The 25,000-nt window shown below is 33.9% G+C and overlaps 2 protein-coding genes across 2 annotated transcripts in view; one reads left to right on the forward strand and one right to left on the reverse strand.

Moving 5' to 3' along the window:
• ccdc170 (coiled-coil domain containing 170) overlaps positions 1-9,171 on the reverse strand; it is a 19,290-nt gene extending 10,119 nt beyond the window's left edge. The window contains exons 1-3 of the mRNA XM_061924517.1: positions 9,088-9,171; positions 6,944-7,123; positions 6,571-6,882 (exon numbers count right to left, since the gene is read on the reverse strand). Coding sequence (XP_061780501.1) covers positions 6,571-6,882; positions 6,944-7,123; positions 9,088-9,105 — 510 coding nt within the window. The 5' untranslated portion in view covers positions 9,106-9,171. The remainder of the gene's footprint in view (positions 1-6,570; positions 6,883-6,943; positions 7,124-9,087) is intronic.
• Positions 9,172-23,861: 14,690 nt separating this feature from the next.
• Positions 23,862-25,000, forward strand: part of rmnd1 (required for meiotic nuclear division 1 homolog) — a 36,219-nt gene continuing 35,080 nt past the window's right edge. The window contains exons 1-2 of the mRNA XM_061924518.2: positions 23,862-24,558; positions 24,635-24,740. Of these exons, the coding sequence (XP_061780502.1) occupies positions 24,121-24,558; positions 24,635-24,740 (544 nt within the window). The 5' untranslated portion in view covers positions 23,862-24,120. The remainder of the gene's footprint in view (positions 24,559-24,634; positions 24,741-25,000) is intronic.

A 25,000-nucleotide genomic window follows, 5' to 3' on the forward strand; every position in this document is an offset into this window, starting at 1 on the left:
ACATTCTAGTCAAAGATCCTCTATATGACAGAAGCGCTGCTGTTTTTAATAAGAACAGTTGCAAAACCAAGTCAAAGATCCTCTATATGACAGAAGTGCTGCTGTTTTTAATAAGAACAGTTGCAAAACCAAGTCAAAGATCCTCTATATGACAGAAGTGCTGCTGTTTTTAATAAGAACAGTGGCAAAACCAAGTCAAAGATCATCTATATGACAGGAGTGCTGCTGCTTTTATAAGGTACAAACATTCTAGTCAAAGATCCTCTATATGACAGAAGTGCTGCTGTTTTTAATAAGAACAGTTGCAAAACCAAGTCAAAGATCCTCTATATGACAGGAGTGCTGCTGTTTTTAATAAGAACAGTTGCAAAACCAAGTCAAAGATCCTCAATATGACAGGAGTGCTGCTGTTTTTAATAAGAACAGTTGCAAAACCAAGTCAAAGATCATCTATATGACAGGAGTGCTGCTGCTTTTATAAGGTACAAACATTCTAGTCAAAGATCCTCTATACGACAGAAGTGCTGCTGTTTTTAATAAGAACAGTTGCAAAGCCAAGTCAAAGATCCTCTATATGACAGAAGTGCTGCTGTTTTTAATAAGAACAGTTGCAAAACCAAGTCAAAGATCATCTATATAACAGGAGTGCTGCTGCTTTTATGAGGTACAAACATTCTAGTCAAAGATCCTCTATATGACAGAAGTGCTGCTGTTTTTAATAAGAACAATTGCAAAACCAAGTCAAAGATCCTCTATATGACAGGAGTGCTGCTGTTTTTAATAAGAACAGTTGCAAAACCAAGTCAAAGATCATCTATATGACAGGAGTGCTGCTGCTTTTATAAGGTACAAACATTCTAGTCAAAGATCCTCTATATGACAGAAGTGCTGCTGTTTTTAATAAGAACAGTTGCAAAACCAAGTCAAAGATCCTCTATATGACAGAAGTGCTGCTGTTTTTAATAAGAACAGTTGCAAAACCAAGTCAAAGATCCTCTATATGACAGAAGTGCTGCTGTTTTTAATATGAACAGTTGCAAAACCAAGTCAAAGATCCTCTATATGACAGGAGTGCCGCTGCTTTTATAAGGTACAAACATTATTGTTTGTACCTTATAAAAGCAGCGGCACTCCTGTCATATAGAGGATCTTTAAGATCCTCTACATGACAGGAGTGCCGCTTTATTTAAGGACCGACTTCATTAAAACACCAGCAATCAAAGATCCTCTATATATGACAGGAGTGCTGCTGTTTTAAAAGTAACAGTTACAAACATTCTAGTCAAAGATCCTCTATATATGACAGGAGTGCTGTTTTATTTAAGGACCGACTTCATTAAAACACCAGCCGTCAAAGATCCTCTATATATGACAGGAGTGCTGTTTTATTAGGAACAGTTGCAAAAAATGTAGTCAAAGATCCTCTATATGACAGGAGTGCTGCTTTTTTTAAGGACTGACTTCATTAAAACACCAGCAGTCAAAGAGCCTCTAAATGACAGAAGTGCTGCTGTTTTTATAAGTTACAGTTACAAACATTCTAGTCAAAGATCATCTATATGACAGGAGTGCCGCTTTATTTAAGGACCAACTTCATTAAAACACCAGCAGTCAAAGATCATCTATATGACAGAAGTGCTGCTGTTTTTAATAAGAACAGTTGCAAAACCAAGTCAAAGATCCTCTATATGACAGAAGTGCCGCTGCTTTTATAAGGTACAAACATTCTAGTCAAAGATCCTCTATATGACAGAAGTGCTGCTGTTTTTAATAAGAACAGTTGCAAAACCAAGTCAAAGATCCTCTATATGACAGGAGTGCCGCTGCTTTTATAAGGTACAAACATTCTAGTCAAAGATCCTCTATATGACAGAAGTGCTGCTGTTTTTAATAAGAACAGTTGCAAAACCAAGTCAAAGATCCTCTATATGACAGAAGTGCTGCTGTTTTTAATAAGAACAGTTGCAAAACCAAGTCAAAGATCCTCAATATGACAGGAGTGCTGCTGTTTTTAATAAGAACAGTTGCAAAACCAAGTCAAAGATCCTCTATATGACAGGAGTGCCGCTGCTTTTATAAGGTACAAACAAGAATGTTTGTACCTTATAAAAGCAGCGGCACTCCTGTCATATAGAGGATCTTTGACTTGGTTTTGCTTTTATAAGGTACAAACATTCTTGTTTGTACCTTATAAAAGCAGCGGCAATCCTGTCATATAGAGGATCTTTGACAATAGTCAAAGATCCTCTATATGACAGGAGTGCCGCTTTATTTAAGGACCGACTTCATTAAAACACCAGCAATCAAAGATCCTCTATATATGACAAGAGTGCTGTTTTATTTAAGGACCGACTTCATTAAAACACCAGCCGTCAAAGATCCTCTATATATGACAGGAGTGCTGTTTTATTAGGAACAGTTGCAAAAAATGTAGTCAAAGATTCTCTATGTGACAGGAGTGCCGCTTTATTTAAGGACCGACTTCATTAAAACAGCAGCAGTCAAAGATCCTCTATATTAAAGGAGTGCTTCTGTTTTTTATTAGAACAGTTGCAAAACCAAGTCAAAGATCCTCTATATGACAGAAGTGCTGCTGCTTATATAAATTACAAACATTCTAGTCAAAGATCCTCTATATGACAGAAGTGCTGCTTTTTTAAAGGACCGACTTCATTAAAACACCAGCAGTCAAAGATCCTCTATATGACAGAAGTGCTGCTGTCTTTATAAGTAACAGTTACAAACATTCTTAATCAAAGATCCTCTATATAACAGGAGTGCTGCTTTTTTAAAGGACCGACTTCATTAAAACACCAGCAGTCAAAGATCCTCTATATGACAGAAGTGCTGCTGTTTGTAAGGACTTCTGCAAATAAAGTACCAGTCAAAGATCCTCTATACAACGGGAGTGCTTAGCTATTTTAAAGGACCTACGGTGGTGCAACAACACTTGCCAAAGATCCTCCTTATGACAGGAGTGCCAACCAAAAACTGCACTCAAAGATCCTCTATATAACAGGAGTTATGTTGTCTTATTAGGAACAGTGGCAGAAAGTATTGTCAAAGATCCTCTATACAACAGGAGTGCTGAAGTTTTTAGGAACCTACTGGAAAAAACGTGCCAAAGATCCTCTATATGACAGGAGTGCTGCTTTTTTAAGGACCAATTTCCTTAAAACACCAGCTGTCAAAGATCCTCTATATGACAGGAGTGCTGCTTTTTTCAAGGACCGACTTCATTAAAACAGCAGCAGTCAAAGATCCTCTATATCAAAGGAGTGCTTCTGTTTTTTATTAGAACAGTTGCAAAACCAAGTCAAAGATCCTCTATATTACAGAAGTGCTGCTGCTTATATAAATTACAAACATTTTAGTCAAAGATCCTCTATATAACAGGAGTGCTGCTTTTTTAAAGGACCGACTTCATTAAAACACCAGCAGTCAAAGATCCTCTATATGACAGAAGTGCTGTTGTTTTTATAAGTAACAGTTACAAACATTCTTAATCAAAGATCCTCTATATGACAGGAGTGCTGCTGTTTGTAAGGACTTCTGCAAATAAAGTACCAGCCAAAGATCCTCTATATAACGGGAGTGCTTAGCTATTTTAAAGGACCTAGGGTGGTGCAAAAACACTTGCCAAAGATCCTCCTTATGACAGGAGTGCCGACCAAAAACTGCACTCAAAGATCCTCTATATGACAGGAGTTATGTTGTCTTATTAGGAACAGTGGCAGAAAGTATTTTCAAAGATCCTCTATACAACAGGAGTGCTGAAGTTTTTAGGAACCTACTGGAAAAAACGTGCCAAAGATCCTCTATATGACAGGAGTGCTGCTTTTTTCAAGGACCGACTTCATTAAAACAGCAGCAGTCAAAGATCCTCTATATAAAAGGAGTGCTTCTGTTTTTTATTAAAACAGTTGCAAAACCAAGTCAAAGATCCTCTATATTACAGAAGTGCTGCTGCTTATATAAATTACAAACATTCTAGTCAAAGATCCTCTATATAACAGGAGTGCTGCTTTTTTAAAGGACCGACTTCATTAAAACACCAGCAGTCAAAGATCCTCTATATGACAGAAGTGCTGTTGTTTTTATAAGTAACAGTTACAAACATTCTTAATCAAAGATCCTCTATACGACAGGAGTGCTGCTGTTTGTAAGGACTTCTGCAAATGAAGTACCAGTCAAAGATCCTCTATATAACGGGAGTGCTTAGCTATTTTAAAGGACCTAGGATGGTGCAAAAACACTTGCCAAAGATCCTCCTTATGACAGGAGTGCCAACCAAAAACTGCACTCAAAGATCCTCTATATGACAGGAGTTCTGTTGTCTTATTAGGAACAGTTGCAGAAAGTATTGTCAAAGATCCTCTATACAACAGGGGTGCTGAAGTTTTTAGGAACCTACTGGAAAAAACGTGCCAAAGATCCTCTATATGACAGGAGTGCTGCTTTTTTAAGGACCAATTTCATTAAAACACCAGCTGTCAAAGATCCTCTATATTTTTCAAGGACCGACTTCATTAAAACAGCAGCAGTCAAAGATCCTCTATATAAAAGGAGTGCTTCTGTTTTTTATTAGAACAGTTGCAAAATCAAGTCAAAGATCCTCTATATTACAGAAGTGCTGCTGCTTATATAAATTACAAACATTCTAGTCAAAGATCCTCTATATAACAGGAGTGCTGCTTTTTTAAAGGACCGACTTCATAAAAACACCAGCAGTCAAAGATCCTCTATATGACAGAAGTGCTGTTGTTTTTATAAGTAACAGTTTCAAACATTCTTAATCAAAGATCCTCTATATGACAGGAGTGCTGCTTTTTTCAAGGACCGACTTCATTAAAACAGCAGCAGTCAAAGATCCTCTATATAAAAGGAGTGCTTCTGTTTTTTATTAGAACAGTTGCAAAACCAAGTCAAAGATCCTCTATATTACAGAAGTGCTGCTGCTTATATAAATTACAAACACTCTAGTCAAAGATCCTCTATATAACAGGAGTGCTGCTTTTTTAAAGGACCAACTTCATTAAAACACCAGGAGTCAAAGATCCTCTATATGACAGAAGTGCTGTTGTTTTTATAAGTAACAGTTACAAACATTCTTAATCAAAGATCCTCTATATGACAGGTGTGCTGCTGTTTGTAAGGACTTCTGCAAATAAAGTACCAGTCAAAGATCCTCTATATAACGGGAGTGCTTAGCTATTTTAAAGGACCTAGGGTGGTGCAAAAACACTTGCCAAAGATCCTCTTAATGACAAGAGTGCCAACCAAAAACTGCACTCAAAGATCCTCTATATGACAGGAGTTCTGTTGTCTTATTAGGAACAGTTGCAGAAAGTATTGTCAAAGATCCTCTATACAACAGGAGTGCTGAAGTTTTTAGGAACCTACTAGAAAAAACGTGCCAAAGATCCTCTATATGACAGGAGTGCTGCTTTTTTCAAGGACTGACTTCATTAAAACAGCAGCAGTCAAAGATCCTCTATATAAAAGGAGTGCTTCTGTTTTTTATTAGAACAGTTGCAAAACCAAGTCAAAGATCCTCTATATTACAGAAGTGCTGCTGCTTATATAAATTACAAACATTCTAGTCAAAGATCCTCTATATAACGGGAGTGCTTAGCTATTTTAAAGGACCTACGATGGTGCAAAAACACTTGCCAAAGATCCTCTTTATGACAGGAGTGCCAACCAAAAACTGCACTCAAAGATCCTCTATATAACAGGAGTTCTGTTGTCTTATTAGGAACAGTTGCAGAAAGTATTGTCAAAGATCCTCTATACAACAGGAGTGCTCATGTTTTTAGGAACCTACTGAAAAAACGTGCCAAAGATCCTCTATATGACAGGAGTGCTGCTTTTTTTTTAGGACCGACTTCATTAAAACACCAGCTGTCAAAGATCCTCTATATTTTTCAAGGACCGACTTCATTAAAACAGCAGCAGTCAAAGATCCTCTATATAAAAGGAGTGCTTCTGTTTTTTATTAGAACAGTTGCAAAACCAAGTCAAAGATCCTCTATATTACAGAAGTGCTGCTGCTTATATAAATTACAAACATTCTAGTCAAAGATCCTCTATATAACAGGAGTGCTGCTTTTTTAAAGGACCGACTTCATTAAAACACCAGCAGTCAAAGATCCTCTATATGACAGAAGTGCTGTTGTTTTTATAAGTAACAGTTACAAACATTCTTAATCAAAGATCCTCTATATGACAGGAGTGCTGCTGTTTGTAAGGACTTCTGCAAATAAAGTACCAGTCAAAGATCCTCTATATAACGGGAGTGCTTAGCTATTTCAAAGGACCTACGTTGGTGCAAAAACACTTGCCAAAGATCCTCTTAATGGCAGGAGTGACAACCAAAAACTGCACTCAAAGATCCTCTATACGACAGAGACGCTGTGTTTCTTTTGGGATTGACTGCAAAAATCCTAGCCAAAGATCCTCTAAAAAAGAAGAGCACTGTGCTGTTTTAGAGAGTCTGTCATGTGATGTCATCTCTTTGACTTTAGGAGCATTTTTGGAGCTGCAAAAAAAAAGGTTGAGACGACCGACCCGACTGCAGAGTTGGTCCAAGGTCAGCGACGCCTCCTGGTCTTGGCCATGGACTGGGACTGGTGTCTGGTCCGGGATGAGAGAGGAGACTTTACGGAGGACCTGCAGGACTTGGTCCTGGGCCTCCCGGGCGTCTCTCTGACTGCTCTGCAGCTTCTTCTCCAGGTCTTGCACCTGCTCCTCCAGGTCTTGCACCTGCTCCTCCAGACAGCCAGACTCCCGCCTGCTGGCCTCCGTCACTCTCCTGCTGGCCTGCAGTCTCTGGACCAGGTCTTCATTTTCCAGCCGCACCAGAACCAGTCCGTCCAGGTCCTGGGACACAAGAAGAACTGAGTGGGCAGGTCCTGCTACAGGTGACGAGGCGTTCAGGTACCGCTTTCAGTTCTTGCACAGCCGCCGAGCTGCTGGCGGACTTCTTCCTCTCCCGGTCCAGCTCGGACGCCATCCTGAGGACCGCCTCTTGGTCGCCTCTAGACTCCGCCTCCATGGCCCGCACGCGCTCCTCCAGGACCACCATTCTCATCTTCAGACGCTCGCGCTCGTTAGACTGCAACTAGACACGTACTTTTGATGGGCCTGCTAACTGTGCTGTCCATTTTGATGGGCCTGCTACCTGTGCTGTCACTTTTGATGGGTCTGCTACCTGTGCTGTCACTTTTGATGGGCCTGCTACCTGTGCTGTCCATTTTGATGGGCCTGCTACCTGTGCTGTCCATTTTGATGGGCCTGCTACCTGTGCTGTCCATTTTTATTTTGATGGGCCTGCTACCCGTGCCGTTCATTTTGATGGGCCTGCTACCTGTGCTGTCCATTTTGATGGGCCTGCTACCTGTGCTGTCCATTTTGATGGGCCTGCTACCTGTGCTGTCCATTTTGATGGGCTTGCTACCTGTGCTGTCCATTTTTATTTTGATGGGCCTGCTACCTGTGCTGTCCATTTTGATGGGCCTGCTACCTGTGCTGTCCATTTTGATGGGCCTGCTACCTGTGCTTTCCATTTTGATGGGCCTGCGACCTGTGCTGTCCATTTTGATGGGCCTGCTATCTGTGCTGTCCATTTTGATGGGCCTGCTACCTGTTATGTCCATTTTGATGGGCCTGCTACCTGTGCTGTCCATTTTGATGGGCCTGCTACCTGTGCTGTCCATTTTGATGGGCCTGCTACCTGTGTTGTCCATTTTGATGGGCCTGCTACCTGTTATGTCCATTTTGATGGGCCTGCTACCTGTGCTGTCCATTTTGATGGGCCTGCTACCTGTGCTGTCCATTTCTGATGGGCCTGCTACCTGTGCTGTCCATTTTGATGGGCCTGCTACCTGTGCTGTCACTTTTGATGGGCCTGCTACCTGTGCTGTCACTTTTGATGGGCCTGCTACCTGTGCTGTCACTTTTGATGGGCCTGCTACCTGTGCTGTCCATTTTTATTTTGATGGGCCTGCTACCTGTGCTGTCCATTTTGATTTTGATGAGCCTGCTACCTGTGCTGTCCATTTTGATGGGCCTGCTACCTGTGCTGTCCATTTTGATTTTGATGGGCCTGCTACCTGTGCTGTCCATTTTGATGGGGCTGCTACCTGTGCTGTTCATTTTGATGGACCTGCTACATGTGCTGTCCATTTTGATGGGCCTGCTACATGTGCTGTCCATTTTGATGGGCCTGCTACCTGTGCTGTCCATTTTGATTTTGATGGGCTGGTTACCTGTGCTGTCCATTTTGATGGGCCTGCTACCTGTGCTGTCCATTTTGATGGGCCTGCTACCTGTTATGTCCATTTTTGATAGGCCTGCTACCTGTGCTGTCCATTTTGATGGGCCTGCTATCTGTGCTGTCCATTTGGATGGGCCTGCTACCTGTTATGTCCATTTTTGATAGGCCTGCTACCTGTGCTGTCCATTTTGATGGGCCTGCTATCTGTGCTGCCCATTTGGATGGGCCTGCTACCTGTTATGTCCATTTTGATGGGCCTGCTATCTGTGCTGTCCATTTTGATGGGCCTGCTATCTGTGCTGTCCATTTGGATGGGCCTGCTACCTGTTATGTCCATTTTGATGGGCCTGCTATCTGTGCTGTCCATTAATTGAAGCTAAAAGCTAGCATGCTAACGTTAAATATGGCAAAAATGCTAGCATAGCATGTTAGTATGATATCATAGGAAAAGTTAGCATACTACTAAGATGGCGACAATTAAACAAGTCATGATTTTTAGATTTATAAAAGGGACAAGCGGTAGAAAATGGATAGATGAATAAAGATGGCAAAAATGCTAGCATAAAATGTTAGCATGCTAACATTAGCATGATAACACAGGAGAAGTTAGCATACTTCTAAAATGGCGCCAAGTATCAAAATCCATCATTTTTAGGTTTAAACATAAAACTATTGCTAAAATGCTTATTTAAAGACCAGGCCCATAATTGTAAATAAAGACATCATCAGAATTAACACAAGCAAACCTGCAATAATTATTATTTTTGAAGCCAAGCGTTGTCTCCGTCCTGGTTTGTGACGTCACGTACCTCACCAGAACTTTCCATAACTTCTCCAGACGGAAGGAGAAGAAAGTTGGAAGCTCAACAAACTTCTGTTGTGTTCAAGAAAACTCTAATCTCCCAGCAACCGCAAACAGCTCCAATATCACATGTCACCACATGAGGACACTGTCGCAAAAGTAAATCCTTCTACTTTTAGTGACGTGATTATTGTTAATTGTTGTTGAGTGAAGACTGTCAGACCAACTCAAGGATTGTATTTTATAAATGTATTTAAATGTTATAACATTTTTTAATGCAGAAATTGTTGTTAATAAAAGTGAATGCCAGTAACACCGGATGTAAGAAAACACAAGGATTGTTATGTACTTTTTCCCTGAGTGAAGACTGTCAGGCCAACTCAATGATTGTATTTTATAAATTTATTTCAATGTATTTAAATTGTATTTAAAAGAAATAATGCAGAAATGGTTGTTGAGTGAAGACTGTCAGGCCAACTCAAGGATTGTATTTTATAAAATTATTTAAATGTATTTAATTGTTATTAAAAAAAATTAATGCAGAAATTGTTGTTAATAAAAGTGAATGCCAGTAACACCGGAAGTAAGAAAACACAAGGATTGTTATGTACTTTTTCCCTGAGTGAAGACTGTCAGGCCAACTCAATGATTGTATTTTATAAAATTATTTAAATGTATTTAATTGTTATTTTAAAAAAATAATGCAGAAATTGTTGTTAATAAAAGTGAATGAAAGTATCACCGGAAGTAAGAAAACATAACGATTGTTATGTACTTTTTCCCTGAGTGAAGACTGTCAGGCCAACTCAATGATTGTATTTTATAAATTTATTTCAATGTATTTAAATTGTATTTAAAAGAAATAATGCAGAAATGGTTGTTGAGTGAAGACTGTCAGGCCAACTCAAGGATTGTATTTTATAAAATTATTTAAATGTATTTAATTGTTATTAAAAAAAATTAATGCAGAAATTGTTGTTAATAAAAGTGAATGCCAGTAACACCGGAAGTAAGAAAACACAAGGATTGTTATGTACTTTTTCCCTGAGTGAAGACTGTCAGGCCAACTCAATGATTGTATTTTATAAAATTATTTAAATGTATTTAATTGTTATTTTAAAAAAATAATGCAGAAATTGTTGTTAATAAAAGTGAATGAAAGTATCACCGGAAGTAAGAAAACATAACGATTGTTATGTACTTTTTCCCTGAGTGAAGACTGTCAGGCCAACTCAATGATTGTATTTTATAAATTTATTTCAATGTATTTAAATTGTATTTAAAAGAAATAATGCAGAAATGGTTGTTGAGTGAAGACTGTCAGGCCAACTCAAGGATTGTATTTTATAAAATTATTTAAATGTATTTAATTGTTATTAATAAAAAAAAAAATGCAGAAATTGTTGTTAATAAAAGTGAATGCCAGTAACACCGGAAGTAAGAAAACACAAGGATTGTTATGTACTTTTTCCCTGAGTGAAGACTGTCAGGCCAACTCAAGGATTGTATTTGATAAGTTTATTTAAATGTATTTAATGTTATAAAAAAAAAGATGCTGAAATTGTTGTTAATAAAAGTGAATGCCAGTAACACCGGAAGTAAGAAAACACAACAATTGTTATGTACTTTTTCCCTGAGTGAAGACTGCCAGGCCAACTCAAGGATTGTATTTTATGAATGTATTTAAATATTATAAAAATTTTTAATGCAAAAATTGTTGTTAATAAAAGTGAATGCCAGTAACACCGGATGTAAGAAAACACAAGGATTGTTTTGTACTTTTTCCCTGAGTGAAGACTGTCAGGCCAACTCAATGATTGTATTTTATATAATTATTTAAATGTATTTAATTGTTATTAAAAAAATAATGCAGAAATTGTTGTTAATAAAAGTGAATGACAGTATCACCGGAAGTAAGAAAACACAACGATTGTTATGTACTTTTTCCCTGAGTGAAGACTGTCAGGCCAACTCAATGATTGTATTTTATATAATTATTTAAATGTATTTAATTGTTATTTTAAAAAAATAATGCAGAAATTGTTGTTAATAAAAGTGAATGAAAGTATCACCGGAAGTAAGAAAACATAACGATTGTTATGTACTTTTTCCCTGAGTGAAGACTGTCAGGCCAACTCAAGGATTGTATTTTATAAGTTTATTTAAATGTATTTAATGTTATAAAAAAAAAGATGCTGAAATTGTTGTTAATAAAAGTGAATGCCAGTATCACCGGAAGTAAGAAAACACAACGATTGTTATGTACTTTTTCCCTGAGTGAAGACTGTCAGGCCAACTCAAGGATTGTGTTTTATAAATGTATTTAAATTTTGTTAAAACAAATGTAATGCAGAAATTGTTGTTAATTGTTGATGAGTGAAGACTGTCAGGCCAACTCAAGGATTGTATTTTATAAATGTATTTAAATGTATTTAAATTTTATTTAAAAAATGTAATGCAGAAATTGTTGTTAATAAAAGTGAATGCCAGTATCACCGGAAGTAAGAAAACACAAGGATTGTTATGTACTTTTTCCCTGAGTGAAGACTGTCAGGCCAACTCAATGATTGTATTTTATAAATTTATTTAAATGTATTTAAATTGAATTTAAAAGAAATAATGCAGAAATGGTTGTTGAGTGAAGACTGTCAGGCCAACTCAATGATTGTATTTTATAAAATTATTTAAATGTATTTAATTGTTATTTAAAAAAAAGATGCTGAAATTGTTGTTAATAAAAGTGAATGCCAGTAACACCGGAAGTAAGAAAACACAACGATTGTTATGTACTTTTTCCCTGAGTGAAGACTGTCAGGCCAACTCAAGGATTGTATTTTATAAGTTTATTTAAATGTATTTAATGTTACAAAAAAAAAAGATGCTGAAATTGTTGTTAATAAAAGTGAATGCCAGTAACACCGGAAGTAAGAAAACACAAGGATTGTTTTGTACTTTTTTCCCTGAGTGAAGACTGTCAGGCCAACTCAATGATTATATTTTATAAATGTATTTCAATGTGTTTAAATTGTATTTAAAAGAAATAATGCAGAAATGGTTGTTGAGTGAAGACTGTCAGGCCAACTCAAGGATTGTATTTTATAAAATTATTTAAATGTATTTAATTGTTATTAATAAAAACAAAATGCAGAAATTGTTGTTAATAAAAGTGAATGACAGTATCACCGGAAGTAAGAAAACATAACGATTGTTATGTACTTTTTCCCTGAGTGAAAACTGTCAGGCCAACTCAAGGATTGTATTTTATGAATGTATTTAAATATTATAACATTTTTTAATGCAAAAATTGTTGTTAATAAAAGTGAATGCCAGTAACACCGGATGTAAGAAAACACAAGGATTGTTTTGTACTTTTTCCCTGAGTGAAGACTGTCAGGCCAACTCAATGATTGTATTTTATATAATTATTTAAATGTATTTAATTGTTATTAAAAAAATAATGCAGAAATTGTTGTTAATAAAAGTGAATGACAGTATCACCGGAAGTAAGAAAACACAACGATTGTTATGTACTTTTTCCCTGAGTGAAGACTGTCAGGCCAACTCAATGATTGTATTTTATATAATTATTTAAATGTATTTAATTGTTATTTTAAAAAAATAATGCAGAAATTGTTGTTAATAAAAGTGAATGAAAGTATCACCGGAAGTAAGAAAACACAAGGATTGTTATGTACTTTTTCCCCGAGTGAAGACTGTCAGGCCAACTCAAGGATTGTATTTTATAAAATTATTTAAATGTATTTAATTGTTATTAAAAAAATAATAATGCAGAAATTGTTGTTAATAAAAGTGAATGACAGTATCACCGGAAGTAAGAAAACATAACGATTGTTATGTACTTTTTCCCTGAGTGAAGACTGTCAGGCCAACTCAAGGATTGTATTTTATAAGTTTATTTAAATGTATTTAATGTTATATAAAAAAAAGATGCTGAAATTGTTGTTAATAAAAGTGAATGCCAGTAACACCGGAAGTAAGAAAACACAAGGATTGTTATGTACTTTTTCCCTGAGTGAAGACTGTCAGGCCAACTCAATGATTTTATTTTATAAATGTATTTCAATGTGTTTAAATTGTATTTAAAAGAAATAATGCAGAAATGGTTGTTGAGTGAAGACTGTCAGGCCAACTCAAGGATTGTATTTTATAAAATTATTTAAATGTATTTAATTGTTATTAATAAAAACAAAATGCAGAAATTGTTGTTAATAAAAGTGAATGACAGTATCACCGGAAGTAAGAAAACATAACGATTGTTATGTACTTTTTCCCTGAGTGAAGACTGTCAGGCCAACTCAAGGATTGTATTTTATGAATGTATTTAAATATTATAACATTTTTTAATGCAAAAATTGTTGTTAATAAAAGTGAATGCCAGTAACACCGGATGTAAGAAAACACAAGGATTGTTTTGTACTTTTTCCCTGAGTGAAGACTGTCAGGCCAACTCAATGATTGTATTTTATATAATTATTTAAATGTATTCAATTGTTATTAATAAAAACAAAATGCAGAAATTGTTGTTAATAAAAGTGAATGACAGTATCACCGGAAGTAAGAAAACATAACGATTGTTATGTACTTTTTCCCTGAGTGAAGACTGTCAGGCCAACTCAAGGATTGTATTTTATGAATGTATTTAAATATTATAACATTTTTTAATGCAAAAATTGTTGTTAATAAAAGTGAATGCCAGTAACACCGGATGTAAGAAAACACAAGGATTGTTTTGTACTTTTTCCCTGAGTGAAGACTGTCAGGCCAACTCAATGATTGTATTTTATATAATTATTTAAATGTATTTAATTGTTATTAAAAAAATAATGCAGAAATTGTTGTTAATAAAAGTGAATGACAGTATCACCGGAAGTAAGAAAACACAACGATTGTTATGTATTTTTTCCCTGAGTGAAGACTGTCAGGCCAACTCAATGATTGTATTTTATATAATTATTTAAATGTATTTAATTGTTATTTTAAAAAAATAATGCAGAAATTGTTGTTAATAAAAGTGAATGAAAGTATCACCGGAAGTAAGAAAACACAACGATTGTTATGTACTTTTTCCCCGAGTGAAGACTGTCAGGCCAACTCAAGGATTGTATTTGATAAGTTTATTTGAATGTATTTAATGTTATATAAAAAAAAGATGCTGAAATTGTTGTTAATAAAAGTGAATGCCAGTAACACCGGAAGTAAGAAAACACAACGATTGTTATGTACTTTTTCCCTGAGTGAAGACTGTCAGGCCAACTCAAGGATTGTATTTTATAAAATTATTTAAATGTATTTAATTGTTATTAAAAAAAAATAATGCAGAAATTGTTGTTAATAAAAGTGAATGACAGTATCACCGGAAGTAAGAAAACACAACGATTGTTATGTACTTTTTCCCTGAGTGAAGACTGTCAGGTCAACTCAAGGATTGTATTTTATAAATGTATTTAAATATTATAACATTTTTTAATGCAAAAATTGTTGTTAATAAAAGTGAATGCCAGTAACACCGGATGTAAGAAAACACAAGGATTGTTTTGTACTTTTTCCCTGAGTGAAGACTGTCAGGCCAACTCAATGATTGTATTTTATATAATCATTTAAATGTATTTAATTGTTATTAAAAAAATAATGCAGAAATTGTTGTTAATAAAAGTGAATGCCAGTAACACCGGAAGTAAGAAAACACAAGGATTGTTATGTACTTTTTCCCTGAGTGAAGACTGTCAGGCCAACTCAATGATTGTATTCTATAAAATTATTTAAATGTATTTAATTGTTATTTTAAAAAAATAATGCAGAAATTGTTGTTAATAAAAGTGAATGAAAGTATCACCGGAAGTAAGAAAACATAACGATTGTTATGTACTTTTTCCCTGAGTGAAGACTGTCAGGCCAACTCAAGGATTGTATTTTATAAATGTATTTAAATTGTATTTAAAAGAAATAATGCAGAAATGGTTGTTGAGTGAAGACTGTCAGGCCAACTCAAGGATTGTATTTTATAAAATTATTTAAATGTATTTAATTGTTATTAAAAAAAAAAGATGCTGAAATTGTTGTTAATAAAAGTGAACGCTAGTAACACCGGAAGTAAGAAAACACAAGGATTGTTATGTACTTTTTCCCTGAGTGAAGACTGTCAGGCCAACTCAAGGATTGTATTTTATAAGTTTATTTAAATGTATTTAATGTTATAAAAAAAAAAAGATGCTGAAATTTTTGTTAATAAAAGTGAATGCTAGTAACACCGGAAGTAAGAAAACACAAGGATTGTTATGTACTTTTTCCCTGAGTGAAGACTGTCAGGCCAACTCAAGGATTGTGTTTTATAAATGTATTTGAATTTTATTAAAACAAATTTAATGCAGAAATTGTTGTTAATTGTTGTTGAGTGAAGACTGTCAGGCCAACTCAATGATTGTATTTTACAAAATTATTTAAATGTATTTAATTGTTATTTAAAAAAAATAATGCAGAAATTGTTGTTAATAAAAGTGAATGACAGTATCACCTGAAGTAAGAAAACACAAGGATTGTTATGTACTTTTTCCCTGAGTGAAGACTGTCAGGCCAACTCAAGGATTGTATTTTATAAGTTTATTTAAATGTATTTAATGTTATAAGAAAAAAAGATGCTGAAATTGTTGTTAATAAAAGTGAATGAAAGTATCACCGGAAGTAAGAAAACACAAGGATTGTTATGTACTTTTTCCCTGAGTGAAGACTGTCAGGCTAACTCAAGGATTGTATTTTATAAGTTTATTCAAATGTATTTAATGTTATAAAAAAAAAAAAAGATGCTGAAATTGTTGTTAATAAAAGTGAACGCTAGTAACACCGGAAGTAAGAAAACACAAGGATTGTTATGTACTTTTTTCCTGAGTGAAGACTGTCAGGCCAACTCAATTATTGTATTTTATAAAATTATTTAAATGTATTTAATTGTTATTTTTTTAAAAATAATGCAGAAATTGTTGTTAATAAAAGTGAATGCCAGTAACACCGGATGTAAGAAAACACAAGGATTGTTATGTACTTTTTCCCTGAGTGAAGACTGTCAGGCCAACTCAAGGATTGTATTTTATAAGTTTATTTAAATGTATTTAATGTTATAAAAAAAAAAAGATGCTGAAATTTTTGTTAATAAAAGTGAATGCTAGTAACACCGGAAGTAAGAAAACACAAGGATTGTTATGTACTTTTTCCCTGAGTGAAGACTGTCAGGCCAACTCAAGGATTGTATTTTATAAAAGTATTTAAATTTTGTTAAAACAAATGTAATGCAGAAATTGTTGTTAATTGTTGATGAGTGAAGACTGTCAGGCCAACTCAAGGATTGTATTTTATAAATGTATTTAAATGTATTTAAATTTTATTAAAAAAATTTAATGCAGAAATTGTTGTTAATAAAAGTGAAAACCAGTAACACCGGAAGTAAGAAAACACAAGGATTGTTTTGTACTTTTTCTCTGAGTGAAGACTGTCAGGCCAACTCAAGGATTGTATTTTATAAACATTTAAATGTATTTAAATTTAAAAAAAAAATGTCATGCAGAAAATGTTAATAAAAGTGAATGCCAGAATCACCGGAAATAAGAAAACACAAGGATTGTTATGTACTTTTTCCCTGAGTGAAGACCTATTATTATGTAGCTATTAGGTCATCGTTATACCCGCTAGTCAAAACTTCACGTTTTCATTTCTGGTGACGTCACCACAAACAGGAAGTAGCCTCTTGAATACAACGGTTTTTAAAAAAAAAAAGAAATGTATTTAAAAGAACAAGAATGATGATTTTATTTTGAAATACAAAAAAATTAAGTTGAAAAAAAAATTATTCGAAAAACAACAACTACACCCAAAACATGGTTTAATTTGTATTCTATTCAACAAAAAATAAAATAACCGGTAAACAATAAATATTGACTTCCGGTTCCCGTGTCAGAAATCCGTATTTGGTCAGATTTCTGACACGGGAACCAGAAGTCAGCATCTAAAGACTTTTAATTTATTTATTTATTTAAAAAAAAAAAAAAAATTTTATTGAACCACAAACATACACTTATAATTCACACAAAAGTCAAGGCACTTTCAACATCAAAGACAGAAAACAAACGCAAATACATATAGAGTATTAAATATAATAAATAATAATAATAAAAAATATGACCGGGATATCAATTTAAGGGCTTTTGTACTCTTAATCATTCTCCAAGATTTGATTGATAATTGTAAACTATTAAGCCAATTAGGAAATGTAGCCCTTACTTTCATAAATCGACATTTATGTAGAATTTTTTTCTCCCCCTGGTGTAATGTTTACTGCTTAAACCGTTATTGTGAAAGTCTGTATCCTTACTGCTATAACAAGATGTATTGCGCTTCACTAACCGGAAGTAGGGGGAAGTGCCGGTAAAAAGGCAATAAACAAAGCTACCGGGCGGGCTAATAAGAGTTTTCTACGTCCAGTTATTATCCAGATTAGTCTATAATACTTCTCATGTATAGCTAATCACAACACCTGGAGTATAATAATGTTGATAAAACATTTATATGTCGTTTATAAAAATAAAAATAAAAATACCAAATTTGATCTCTTCTCTAGGTTGTACCTGCCAATCAAAACTTGACGTTTTTTATTTCCGGTGACGTCACCACAAACAGGAAGTAGCCTCTTGAATACAACTTTTTTTTTTCTTTCAAAGAAGAATAATGATTTTATTTTGAAATACAAAAAAATTAAGTTGAAAAAAATAATAATTCGAAAATCAATGACTACACATGTCGAAAAACAATAACTACATCCAAAACACGGTTTAGATTGTATTCTAATCAACAAAAATTAAAATAACCGGTCAGCAAATAAAAAAAAACAATAAATATTGACTTCCGGTTCTCGTGTCAGAAATCCGTTTTTGGTCAGATTTCTGACACGAGAACCGGAAGTCAACATCTAAAGACTTTTTATTTTATTTTATTTTTTTAGTGAACCACAAACATACACTTATAATTCACACAAAAGTCAAGGCACTTAAAGAAAACAAACGCAAATACAGATAAAGTATTAAATACAAAAAATAATAATAATAAAAAATATGTAAAAATAATGTAATTTAGTCAATTAGAAAATGTAGGCCTTACTTTCATAAATCGACATTTATGTAGAATTTTTTTTTGCCTGGAGCATAATAATGTTGATAAAACATTTCTATGTTACAGTCGTTTATTTAAAAAAAAAAACCAAATTTGATGTCTTCTATAGGTTGTACCTGCCAATCAAAACTTGACGTTTTTCCATTTCCGGTGACGTCACCACAAACAGGAAGTAGCCTCTTGAATACAACCTTCTTTTTTTTTAAAGAAGAATAATGATTTTAAATGTGAGTGTGAATGTTGTCTGTCTATCTGTGTTGGCCCTGCGATGAGGTGGCGACTTGTCCAGGGTGTACCCCGCCTTCCGCCCGATTGTAGCTGAGATAGGCTCCAGCGCCCCCCGCGACCCCGAAGGGAATAAGCGGTAGAAAATGGATGGATGGATGGAATAATGATTTTATTTTGACATACAAAAAAATTAAGTTGAAAAACATAATAATTCGAAAAACAATGACTACACCTGTCGAAAAACAATAACTACATCCAAAACACGGTTTAATTTGTATTCTAATCAACAAAAATTAAAATAACCGGTCAGCAAATAAAAAAACAATAAATATTGACTTCCGGTTCTCGTGTCAGAAATCCGTTTTTGGTCAGATTTCTGACACGAGAACCGGAAGTCAATATCTAAAGACTTTTTATTTTATTTTATTTTTTTATTGAACCACAAACATACACTTATAATTCACACAAAAGTCAAGGCACTTAAAGAAAACAAACGCAAATACAGATAGAGTATTAAATACAAAAAATAATAATAATAAAAAATATGTAAATATAATGTAATTTAGCCAATTAGAAAATGTAGGCCTTACTTTCATAAATCGACATTTATGTAGAAATTTTTTTTGCCTGGAGCATAATAATGTTGATAAAACATTTCTATGTTACAGTCGTTTATTTTAAAAAAACAACCAAATTTGATGTCTTCTATAGGTTGTACCTGCCAATCAAAACTTGACGTTTTTTTTATTTCCGGTGACGTCACCACAAACAGGAAGTAGCCTCTTGAATACAACTTTTTTTTTTTTTAAAGAAGAATAATGATTTTATTTTGAAATACAAAAAAATTAAGTTGAAAAAAATAATAATTCGAAAAACAATGACTACACCTGTCGAAAAACAATAACTACATCCAAAACACGGTTTAATTTGTATACTAATCAACAAAAATTAAAATAACCGGTCAGCAAATAAAAAAACCAATAAATATTGACTTCCGGTTCTCGTGTGAGAAATCCGTTTTTGGTCAGATTTCTAACACGAGAACCGGAAGTCAATATCTAAAGACTTTTTATTTTATTTTAATTTTTTTTATTGAACCACAAACATACACTTATAATTCACACAAAAGTCAAGGCACTTAAAGAAAACAAACGCAAATACAGATAGAGTATTAAATACAAAAAAAAAAAATAATAAAAAATATGTAAAAATAATGTAATTTAGTCAATTAGAAAATGTAGGCCTTACTTTCATAAATCGACATTTATGTAGAACATTTTTTTGCCTGGAGCATAATAATGTTGATAAAACATTTCTATGTTACAGTCGTTTATTTAAAAAAAACAACCAAATTTGATGTCTTCTATAGGTTGTACCTGCCAATCAAAACTTGACGGTTTTTTTTATTTCCGGTGACGTCACCACAAACAGGAAGTAGCCTCTTGAATACAACTTTTTTTTTTTTAAAGAAGAATAATGATTTTATTTTGAAATACAAAAAAATTAAGTTGAAAAACATAATAATTCGAAAAACAATAACTACACCTGTCGAAAAACAATAACTACATCCAAAACACGGTTTAGATTGTATTCTAATCTAATCTTTAAAAAAAAAAAGAAATTTATTTAAAAAAAGAAGAATGATGATTTTATTTTGAAATACAAAAAAATTAAGTTGAAAAAAAAATTATTCGAAAAACAACAACTACACCCAAAACATGGTTTAATTTATATTCTATTCAACAAAAAATAAAATAACCGGTCAGCAAATACAAAAACAATAAATATTGACTTCCGGTTCCCCGTGTCAGAAATCCGTTTTTGGTCAGATTTCTGACACGAGAACCGGAAGTCAATATCTAAAGACTTTTTATTTTATTTTATTTTTTTATTGAACTACAAACATAAACTTATAATTCACACAAAAGTCAAGGCACTTAAAGAAAACAAACGCAAATACAGATAGAGTATTAAATACAAAAAATATGTAAAAATAATGTAAACCATTTAGCCATTTAGAAAATGTAGGCCTTACTTTCATAAATCGACATTTATGTAGAACATTTTTTTGCCTGGAGCATAATAATGTTGATAAAACATTTCTATGTTACAGTCGTTTATTAAAAAAAACAACCAAATTTGATGTCTTCTATAGGTTGTACCTGCCAATCAAAACTTGAGGTTTTTCCATTTCCAGTGACGTCACCACAAACAGGAAGTCGCCTCTTGAATACAATTTTTTTTTTTTTAAAGAAGAATAACGATTTTATTTTGAAATACAAAATAATTAAGTTGAAAAAAATAATAATTCTAAAAACAATGACTACACCTGTCGAAAAACAATAACTACATCCAAAACACGGTTTAATTTGTATTCTAATCAACAAAAATTAAAATAACCGGTCAGCAAATAAAAAAACAATAAATATTGACTTCCGGTTCTCGTGTCAGAAATCCGTTTTTGGTCAGATTTCTGACACGAGAACCGGAAGTCAATATCTAAAAACTTTTTATTTTATTTTATTGTTTTATTGAACCACAAACATACACTTATAATTCACACAAAAGTCAAGGCACTTAAAGAAAAAAAACGCAAATACAGATAGAGTATTAAATACAAAAAATAATAATAATAAAAAATATGTAAAAATAATGTCATTTAGCCAATTAGAAAATGTAGGCCTTACTTTCATAAATCGACATTTATGTAGAATTTTTTTTTGCCTGGAGCATAATAATGTTGATAAAACATTTCTATGTTACAGTCGTTTATTTTAAAAAAAACAACCAAATTTGATGTCTTCTATAGGTTGTACCTGCCAATCAAAACTTGAGGTTTTTCCATTTCCGGTGACGTCACCACAAACAGGAAGTAGCCTCTTGAATACAACTTTTTTTTTTAAAGAAGAATAATGATTTTAAATGTGAGTGTGAATGTTGTCTGTCTATCTGTGTTGGCCCTGCGATGAGGTGGCGACTTGTCCAGGGTGTACCCCGCCTTCCGCCCGATTGTAGCTGAGATAGGCTCCAGCGCCCCCCGCGACCCCGAAGGGAATAAGCGGTAGAAAATGGATGGATGGATGGAATAATGATTTTATTTTGAAATACAAAAAAAATTAAGTTGAAAAAAATAATAATTCGAAAAACAATGACTACACCTGTCGAAAAACAATAACTACATCCAAAACACGGTTTAATTTGTATTCTAATCAACAAAAATTAAAATAACCGGTCAGCAAATAAAAAAACAATAAATATTGACTTCCGGTTCTCGTGTCAGAAATCCGTTTTTGGTCAGATTTCTGACACGAGAACCGGAAGTCAACATCTAAAGACTTTTTATTTTATTTTATTTTTTTAAATGAACCACAAACATACACTTATAATTCACACAAAAGTCAAGACACTTAAAGAAAACAAACGCAAATACAGATAGAGTATTAAATACAAAAAATAATAATAATAAAAAATATGTAAAAAATAATGTCATTTAGTCAATTAGAAAATGTAGGCCTTACTTTCATAAATCGACATTTATGTAGAATTTTTTTTTGCCTGGAGCATAATAATGTTGATAAAACATTTCTATGTTACAGTTGTTTATTTAAAAAAAACAACCAAATTTGATGTCTTCTATAGGTTGTACCTGTCAATCAAAACTTGAGGTTTTTCCATTTCCGGTGACGTCACCACAAACAGGAAGTAGCCTCTTGAATACAACTTTTTTTTTTTAAAGAAGAATAATGATTTTATTTTGAAATACAAAAAAATTAAGTTGAAAAAAATAATAATTCGAAAAACAATAACTACACCTGTCGAAAAACAATAACTACATCCAAAACACGGTTTAGATTTTATTCTAATCTAATCTTTTTTTAAAAAAGAAATGTATTTAAAAAAAGAAGAATGATGATTTTATTTTGAAATACAACAAAAATTAAGTTGAAAAAAAAATTATTCGAAAAACAACAACTACATCCAAAACACGGTTTAATTTGTATTCTATTCAACAAAAATTAAAATAACCGGTCAGCAAATACAAAAACAATAAATATTGACTTCCGGTTCTCGTGTCAGAAATCCGTTTTTGGTCAGATTTCTGACACGAGAACCGGAAGTCAATATCTAAAGACTTTTTATTTTATTTTATTTTTTTATTGAACCACAAACATACACTTATAATTCACACAAAAGTCAAGGCACTTAAAGAAAAAAAACGCATATACAGAAAGAGTATTAAATACAAAAAATAATAATAATAAAAAATATGTAAAAAATAATGTCATTTAGCCAATTAGAAAATGTAGGCCATACTTTCATAAATCGACATTTATGTAGAATTTTTTTTTGCCTGGAGCATAATAATGTTGATAAAACATTTCTATGTTACAGTCGTTTATTAAAAAAAACAACCAAATTTGATGTCTTCTATAGGTTGTACCTGCCAATCAAAACTTGACGTTTTTTTATTTCCGGTGACGTCACCACAAACAGGAAGTAGCCTCTTGAATACAACTTTTTTTTTTTTAAAGAAGAATAATGATTTTAAATGTGAGTGTGAATGTTGTCTGTCTATCTGTGTTGGCCCTGCGATGAGGTGGCGACTTGTCCAGGGTGTACTCCGCCTTCCGCCCGATTGTAGCTGAGATAGGCTCCAGCGCCCCCCGCGACCCCGAAGGGAATAAGCGGTAGAAAATGGATGGATGGATGGAATAATGATTTTATTTTGAAATACAAAAAAATTAAGTTGAAAAACATAATAATTCGAAAAACAATGACTACACCTGTCGAAAAACAATAACTACATCCAAAACACGGTTTAATTTGTATTGTAATCAACAAAAATTAAAATAACCGGTCAGCAAATAAAAAAACAATAAATATTGACTTCCGGTTCTCGTGTCAGAAGTCCGTTTTTGGTCAGATTTCTAACACGAGAACCGGAAGTCAATATCTAAAGACTTTTTGTTTTATTTTATTTTTTTATTGAACCACAAACATACACTTATAATTCACACAAAAGTCAAGGCACTTAAAGAAAACAAACGCAAATACAGATAGAGTATTAAATACAAAAAAAAATAATAATAAAAATATGTAAAAATAATGTAATTTAGTCAATTAGAAAATGTAGGCCTTACTTTCATAAATCGACATTTATGTAGAATTTTTTTTTGCCTGGAACATAATAATGTTGATAAAACATTTCTATGTTACAGTCGTTTATATAAAAAAAAACAACCAAATTTGATGTCTTCTATAGGTTGTACCTGCCAATCAAAACGTGAGGTTTTTCCATTTCCGGTGACGTCACCAAAAACAGGAAGTAGCCTCTTGAATACAACTTTATTGGCCAACACGCCTCCTCGGGCTTGACAAGATGGCGGCTGACGCCTGAAGTTCGTTTGTTTCAAAACATTTGACGCGCAAATGTCTTTTTTTTTGTCGAATGTATGGTTTACTCCAAGACGGTTGAACTAGTTCGTTTAGCAGTGTAACTGCCTTCTCAAAAGGTAATGAGCGCCATTCGTAATTGATGTAAGTGTGCTGGTAGTATTTGAGGAGAGAGCTGGTACGTGAACGCCTCATGACGCGTTTGGGTCCTATCTAGTGTGTGAGCAGCCGGTTTGGGGAAAAAATGCTTCTGCGGTCTCTTTGCGCTAAACTGAGCGCTCAGCAGTTAATGGGCAGGAGATCAGTCGCTGCTTGTTTCTCTCATTCCAGTCAAGCCTGTAAATATGAATTTAAAGCCAGGACTCACTCGAACTCCGACCATCACCGGCAGACCCCAAACGCACCTCAGGGTTCTCCAATGTGTGCACATTACAGGCAGACCCTAAACGCACCTCAGGGTTCTCCAAAGTGTGCAGTTTCTTCTGTTTTAGTTGGATTCCCAAGTCCAGGCAGGAACATTTTAACAGATTTAAAATGCAGAAGTGAACAGAAGCGTTTTTATTCGTCAGATCTCCTTAAGCCTGTCTTGAAACCCAGTTTGAAGCGAGAGAAACGAGTTCCTAAAGGACCGAGGACAAAACAACCGTCCAGAGCCAATAAGCCGTCTCGGAATGAAGACTCGGTGAGGCGGCCCGGGTCCTTTTTTTTTTTTTTTTTTCCAATGTTGACATGTTCTTCATGACGTGTTGTCTTCACAGGTCATGATGCGCTGCATCGCCTTCGCCACGGCCGATCAGTACAACCTGCCCTCGCTCAGCCTCGACCTGGCGGAGCACGGCTTTCAGCACGTGGACTTTCCTCGTGGTAAGACCACATCAATCAGGGGTGTCTCGCCGCAGTTAATTTTTTAACCTCCTGCGGCACATTCTAAAAATACTATTAAAAAAAACAAAAAGTGGAATAAAAGAGCAAAAACAAGTTTTAAAGAGCGAAAAATTTGCAATATTGACTTTAAAGGTGCCATATGTAGGAATGTGGCCAGAAATGGTACTGCAATCACGGTCAAAATTCTGTAGTCCCACTCTCCCTGACTGAGGTTGCCAGATATCAAAATCAGAAATACT

The sequence above is a fragment of the Nerophis lumbriciformis genome, linkage group LG29, assembly GCF_033978685.3.
Source record: "Nerophis lumbriciformis linkage group LG29, RoL_Nlum_v2.1, whole genome shotgun sequence".
Lineage (NCBI taxonomy): Eukaryota > Metazoa > Chordata > Actinopteri > Syngnathiformes > Syngnathidae > Nerophis > Nerophis lumbriciformis.